The 6,955-nt window shown below is 54.0% G+C and overlaps 1 protein-coding gene across 1 annotated transcript; it reads left to right on the top strand.

Moving 5' to 3' along the window:
- The first annotated feature begins 2,516 nt into the window (after positions 1 to 2,516).
- On the top strand, positions 2,517 to 4,335 carry BDY24DRAFT_389507 (uncharacterized protein). The gene is made up of 2 exons (XM_076640546.1): positions 2,517 to 3,199; positions 3,474 to 4,335. Exons 1-2 carry the CDS (start codon positions 2,875 to 2,877, stop codon positions 4,157 to 4,159), a joined length of 1,011 nt encoding a protein of 336 aa, XP_076496437.1. The 5' UTR covers positions 2,517 to 2,874; the 3' UTR covers positions 4,160 to 4,335.
- Positions 4,336 to 6,955: the final 2,620 nt, after the last annotated feature.

Raw genomic sequence — 6,955 nt, 5'->3', positions numbered from 1 at the left:
GAGAGAGAGAGAGAGAGAGACTGAGAACGCGAAGAATCGAGCCAACGAGGCTGGCGGGACCTTGGAAGGAGGAGAGGAGGTGAAAGGTCGAAGTCGAAAGAGTCGTCCATGTCGATAGCGAGGAAAACCGAGGACGTCTGGCGTGATGGTTGATGGACAGCAGCGTATAGAAAGAGTCGTTGGAGATCCTGGCGAGGAGAGGGAGAGCTGAACGAGACGGATGGGCGAGAGGTCTGAGGGAAACGAGGGAAGGAAGAAGGTGAGCTCGACCGTTTCCTTCCATAGGACGAAGCTGAGCTCCTCGCTCCTCTACAAGGAGCCCAAAGAGAAGCGAAGATAGTAGACTCACGAGAATAGACGTATGAGAAGGCTCTGATCCGAGAAAACGTTCCTCCCTGCCTCCTCTCCAGTCCAAACCAAACGAGCCAGAAACGAGCGCAAGATGAGCTCGACGGTGGAATCGCTCGTTCGAGTGCAGTCCTGGGAGCGAGTAGAAGTTGCTAGGAGCGAAAAGGGCGATGAGAAGAGGAGGAGAGGTCCATAGTGGCGAGCTGCGAAGATAAAAACGAGCGGGAAGAAGAAGGGGAGGAGGGAGGGAGGTGGTGATGGTTCGAGGTGAAAGAGGGAAAGGTGAAAGGTGAGCTGCTCGAGATCGAACTTTCGTCGTCGAGGAATGCCTCCCTCTCGACCGCTTGAAAAACCTGAAAGGGAGTAGAAAAGAGGTCAAAATATGCTGAGCGCTCAAGAGATGCGGAACGAAGAAGAGAGGTTGCCAAAAAGAGAGCTCAGACACGAGCGCGTCGCCCTCGGCTTCGTTGTTTGGCCCAAACCCGACTCTGTTGAAAGGGAGGAAACGCTCTGGAGTTTCTTGCTGAGAAGTTGGAAGCTTTCCAAAATGGAGATTCTCGGATATTCAAGAAGAAGAAGAAGAGAACAGAGAGCGAAAGCGTGTGCGAGAGGAGGGAGAGGAGGAGACGGAACGCGTCGAAAGAGCGAACTGAAGAGGGCGGATCTCGGTTCTGCTCTAGTAGAGAGTCTGAAAAGGTCGTTCGAGAGGAGAAAGAGGTGTAGAAGAGTGGGAGGAAGAGGAAGAGAAACAAAGGAAGCCAACGAGGAGGGCGAGAACGAGATGAGATGGACGAGGGAGAGCCGGCGAGCACGGAGATTCGAGAAACGGCTGATCTCGTTCTGCTCTAGTAGAGGGCTGAAAACGTCGTCTGAGAAGAAAGAGAGAAGTAGAAGAGGTGTAGAAAGAAGAGGAGGAGAGAAGAAGAAGAACGAGAAGGCTGAGCTTCGTTCGTTCGCTCGTTCGAGAAAGAAAGAAACAAAAAGAACGCGTCGAAATGAGCGAGAGAGCTGTGAGCTCTCACTGTGAGAGAGAGAGAGTCGGAAGGGAGGAAGGGACAGAGAGAGAGAGGGAGGGAAGGAAGGAGAGAAGGTGAGCTCGTTCGTTCGCTCCTCCCTCCAACACAAAAGAGGATCGTTCGTCCAAACCCTCGAGAGGGCGAGAGCGGGAAAGTTGAGGTTGGTTCTGTCAAAGAGGAAAGGAGGGAGAGGTCGTAAAAGCAGACAAAGGGGAAATCCCTGGGAAGGAAGGAGAGATGAGCTCCTTTGTTCATCTCGTTCGTCGAAAGAAGAATGAACAAGCAACGTCGGTTTTGAGATGGTCGTCGAGCGAGAGCGGGAGGGCTGAGATCGGTTGCTGGCGAGAGAGAGGGAGAGGAGAGAGAGGTGGTAGTAGAGGAGGAAGAGATCCGTTGAAGAAGGAAGGAAGGAGTGGTTGAGCTCGTTCGTTTCGTTCATCTCCTCGAAGAAGAAGAAGAAGAAGAAAGAAGAGCAGCGGTGATTTCGAGATCGTGATCGAGAGCGGGAGGGCCGAGGTCGTTTTCTGAGAGGAAGGAAGTGGTGGTAGAGAAGGAGGAGATCTCTTGAGAGGGGAGGAAGGAGAGAGATGAGCTCGTTTGTGTTGGTTGCTCGTTTCGAGAGGAAGAAAGAAGAGCGATGATGATTTCAAGATGGTCGTCGTTGGGAGGGAAGCGAAGTTTCAGTTTGCTGTTAGTGAACGAAAAGAGGGAGGTGGTGGTTGAGAGTAGAAAGGGAAAGAGGAAGATCCGCTCAAAGGGAAGGAGCTCATTCTTTCAAGCGTGAAAACGAGAAGAGGAGAGGGAGGGAGGAGGGAAGCGGATGAGCTCGTTGGGATCTCCTGAGAGAGGGCTTCCTCTCCGTATCCTTGAAAGTATAGGACGGGCTCTTCTATAGAACGAGAACTCCCAACCTCCCTGCCTTCCTTCTTCAACATGGTCCTCTCGAGGAGGAAGAAGAAGATCCGAGAAAAAGGGCGAGGCCCTCTCGACGCGACCCAAACGGCAAAGTTCAGTTTGCTCCCTTCCCTCTTCAACAGATTTGCTCCAAAGGGAAAAAGAGCCACACTGGTTGGTTTGAACTGGGCACCTCGGAAGGAGAGCCAAAAAGAAAAGCTGCCGTCCCAAGCCGTTGAACAAAAAAAAGCAATCTTGACAACGCGTCGCTCTCACGTTTCTTTATACCCTGGGTCCTCCCAGAGGCTGAGAAGAAGGATCCTTTCGCCAATCGCCAATCAAAAGTGACGAAGTAAAGGATCGATCCGGCTACCCCTCTAATCAGGGTGTGGGAGCGAGGGGAGGGCGCGAAGCTCAATTTTTCCCTCTCCTCCCTTCTCTTCCCTTCCCTCGTTAACCATCCCTTCCTTGAAGATTTTCTTCTCTTTCCCATCCCCTTAGCTCCCCCCTCTTCGCAGCAAAATCACCGACTGTCGTCGTCCAGGCACACCCAACGATCGACGCTCTCTCCTCCTCCCTCCCCTTTTCCAACTTTCTTCCACCTCCAACAACGACCATGTCATCCTTCACCCTCCCTCCTCCACCCTCGGACCGACCTCGACCTCGTCTGACTGTAGATTCCACCACGGCCAACGCCAACGCGAATGCGTCTTCTCCTCGGTCGCTGATCCCTCAGCCCTCCATCTCGACGAGTTCCAGGAACGTCAACGGCAAACGAAGCGCTCCTACGACTCCTACCGACAGGGCTTTCTCTCTCGCAGGGATGGCAGGAGGGAAGGAAGGCTCGCCTGGGAGTACGAGAGGAGGAGGAGGTTCGAGACCTGCTGGGATGATGAAGAGAGGGAGTAGTCAAGGAGGGAGTCCTGGGAGTGGAAGCTCGAGTGAGTTTCCCTTTTCCGTCTCTGCTTTCCTTGGAGCTCTTCGGGCTCGTTCTGGAGGGAAGCTCGGCCTCTCTTTCAGCTCGACAAGAGCTTCGAAAGTCGAAAAACTTGTTCCTTCTCAAACGAACGGACGGAGGGCGCCTCTCCTCTCCCTCCTTCTTTGAACAACTCGAGCTCACCAAACACCCCCTTCCTCCCCTCCCTCTTCTTCCTCTTCCCTCTCCTCCACCTTCTTCTCCTCCCTCTTATTCCTCTGCTCCTATTTGCTATGCAGCCCCTCGCCGAATCCTAACCAAGTACGAAAATCACCAACTCCAGCTCTCCGCTCAGAAATCATCCCAATCCCAAACGCACCCGGGCTCAATCTCCGGCTCGAGATCCCTCTCCCCTTCACCCTCCCCTCTCTCAGCTCACTTCCTCGCTTCTCACCAGCCCACCAACACCCCTTACTCACCCAACCAACCTCAAACCCAAAACAACGCTTCCACCAGCACCCTCTCCCCAACTCCTCTTCACGCCCAAATGCTCCGAGCCAACTCCCTTCCTTCACCGTCCCATCCTCTCCAAGAAGACGAACCCGAAGATTTCTCCCCTCGCAACACCGACTTCTACCGACGCATCTCCGAGGTCATCGCGGATCCGAAAGGGTTGTTCCACAGGAGGGAATGGAGCGAGGAAGGCTTCGTCGGAGTGAAAGATCCGTACGCGGCTGCTATGGAACTTGGCAGGGAGAACGAGCGATCAAGGAGGGCTCAGATGGAGGAGGAGGAGAGGCAGAGACAGGCTGAGGGTGAGGGTGAGGCTGGGGAAGGTGTGAGGGGAAGTGGGAGGAGCAGACGGCCGGAAGAGAGGGAGTTGAGGTTGGAGGATCTGGATTTCGAGTTTCGGGGACTTGGGTTGGAGGGTGGTGGGAAAAAGCGGTTGGAACGAGCTGAGAGTGGCGGGGTGATGGAGGGTTGAGAGAGAGAGCCGTCGAGAAGGGAGAGACGGGACGACGAGGAGAACGAGAACGAAACGACGCTTTCCTTTTTTCCGCTTGCTTGCTTGCTTGGATTGCTTTTTTGGGAAGGAAGGAAGGAAGGAGGGAGGGAGAGGACGATCAACGAATACACGATACACGATACGATATACACGAGTTGCAATTTGTTGTTGTTGTTGATGCTGCCAGCTTGGGAGGGAGGAGAGAGGGGAGGGGAGTGGGAGTGAGAAACGACGACGCGCGCGTCGGAAGAGAACCGAACAAGCTTGAGCGCTGAGGGAGTGTGGGAGAAGCTTCGACGAATGGAGTTCTAAAACCTTGCATCTTGTCGGGAACCACTTTGGCCTCAGCATCTCTTTTTGCGCACGGAAGAAAACGGGATTTGGACTGGTTGGTGCGCGTCGTTGGCTGCTGCTTCCTTTCCTCTTTCCCTTTCCCGTTCTAGCGCTTGACTTGTCCGTTACGGCGTGATTTTGATACATACGTAGAACTATCCATATTCGTTAGAGACCGGAAGTAGTCAGATCCGACGCGTCCGTAGGGAGAACGAAGGTCTAGCGAATCGAAAACGAGAGCACAAACGACACTGGAGAGAGAGCTCATCGCTTCGCGCAAGAAGGTTTGTGGATCTTCCAGTGAGCCCTCTGGAGAGTCGAAGACAGAAAGAGGAGAGAGCGCAAGGAGCAAGCAAGGAAGGAGGGAAAGAAAGAGTCAGTGAGACGCGTCGTCGAGGGGCGAAGAACGACGACGAACCTGGCACTCTCGACCGCAGTACAACACTCATCAACACCTGGAGTTTGAAAAGGATGCGTAGAAAGAGAGTTAGCGATGAACGCAAGAAAAGAAAGAGGGAAATCGAAGACTCACGCTGCACATGTGCTGAGAGACGCGTCTGGCATGATCGTCCCGCATCCTGGAACACCAAGCGAAATCGGCAGCGTCCCTCCTTCTTCATCTTCATCTTCGAGAGCGATATCAACTCACATCCCAAGTGGCTGGCTTCCTCGTCACAGGACTTCGCTGAATCTGAACTCTGAACGGCTCTCGGAGGAGTCGCTGACGAGCAAAGAACTCGAAGGGAAGCAAGTCTGGGACCTCGGATAGTTGCTTTTCAAACTTCCGAGAGATGTCGCAAGCGTAGAGACCCTTCCCGGTAAGGAGAAGAGGCAGGAGGAGAACGAGAGTCAGGTTTGCGACGGTTCACTTCGGATTCAGCAGAGATCGTGACTGGGAAAGCTTACAAGGTTTGAAGAAGACGATTGGTGGCACGTATACCGCTGTATATATAGGGACGAGAAGGGTGACTAGAACTACACTCCGGGCTGGAAGACGAGGCAAGGAAGCGGAGGGAAAGAGGGGACTCGCGAGACGTTGACCTCGTCGCCGCAGAAGTTCATGTTTTGAAGAAGATGAAGAGACTTGTGCGTTGGTGGTAGTATGAAGGGATAGCTTAGAGAGGGAGCTGCCGTGCGAGTCGAAGGATCAGTTTGGGTCGAGCTCGAGGCGGAGGAGCTAAGTAGAGAGGGAACCGAATCCGCCTCCCATCGCCTCACGACCTTTTGGAAAGAAATCGGGCTCACCCAAGAACGAGTCGGTAGCTTGATTCGAAAGTTGGAGAAGATGAGCGACGTCGAAGAGTGGTCGAGAAGGACCGGAGTGAACGTAGGAGGAAGGCGGCGAAAATGAGCTCGAGCTGACTTCGAGGAAGAGTCGACCGTTTCCTTTCTCCCTCACACGGCATCAACCTGTCAACAACAAAGGTGCGTCCAACCTTCGAGTGGGTACCTCTGAAGATCAACTTGACTGACCTGATGTCATTTCTTTTCGTTTCGCAGACTCAGAGGAACCATCGCTCAGCCCAACTCATCGACCCGCTCGTCCTCCTCCCTTCCTTCTTCAACTTCCCGAGCCTCCTTCTTCGACATCGTGAGCTTGATGTCCGATCTCTACCTCTCAGACTTGACCTGAGCTCAATTTGAACTGACTCGTACGCTTTTCGTTTCTTGCGCTTCCCGTTTCGGTCGGCTAGATCACCTTTGGAACTTTGAGTCGAGGTCACCTTCCCTCCCTCCCTTCTCTCTTCTCGATCTTTCGCTCGTCGTACGTCTCCAGCATGCCGCCGCGGTTCTCTTTCAACCTCAACACTGGCTAACTCGTCGTTCTCGATCTGCTGCAGGCTCAAGATGAGGTCGATCCTACTTCAAACCCGTCGGACGAGCTCAAGATCCCTCCTCCTCCTCCTCCCTCGACTTTCGTCCTCCTCCTCCCCTCTTCCTCGTCGTTCCAACGCTACTCTCCCCTCGTCGGTCCCACCCAGCATTCCAACACCATCAGAAGGCTCATCCTCCTCTCCATCTCCCTCCTTACTCCAACCTTCGTCAAACTCGTCCTCCTCTTCCCAAAGCCCTTTGACGAGTCGAGATCCTCCTCCTCCTCTTCGCATTCTCTCAACCTCTACATCCCCAACAGAACCCGCCGCCTCACCTCTCAAAGAAGCTCCCAAGCCACACTGGTTCATTCAGATACAGGTGGACAATCATCGAGGAAAGGCCGCCGTCCTGGCAGAACATCTCGAGGGAGAAGGATCGGAGGGAGTCGTCGGAAGGCCAGAGGTCGTCAAAACAGCCAGGCGGATCCTCAGGGACGTACCTCACCTATCGAACGTCACCGATGACCATCTTCGGTCGATATTCATCATCTACCGCGCGATCTCGACTTCACCGACAGCAGAGAACGACTACGGACGCGAGTGGATTCGGAGCACCCTCGTTCGCCTG

This window comes from Mrakia frigida (genome assembly GCF_051309035.1).
Source record: "Mrakia frigida strain ATCC 22029 unplaced genomic scaffold BDY24scaffold_16, whole genome shotgun sequence".
NCBI classification, from domain to species: Eukaryota; Fungi; Basidiomycota; class Tremellomycetes; order Cystofilobasidiales; family Mrakiaceae; genus Mrakia; species Mrakia frigida.
This window is presented reverse-complemented; position numbering and strand designations above follow the sequence as displayed.

Excerpts from the sequence above, each read along its gene's own strand:
- BDY24DRAFT_389507 (XM_076640546.1), top strand. The coding sequence starts at position 2,875 with ATGTCATCCTTCACCCTCCCTCCTCCACCCTCGGACCGACCTCGACCT. Across the intron at positions 3,200-3,473 it reads TCCTGGGAGTGGAAGCTCGA|CCCCTCGCCGAATCCTAACC; the intron begins GTGAGTTTCCCT and ends TTTGCTATGCAG.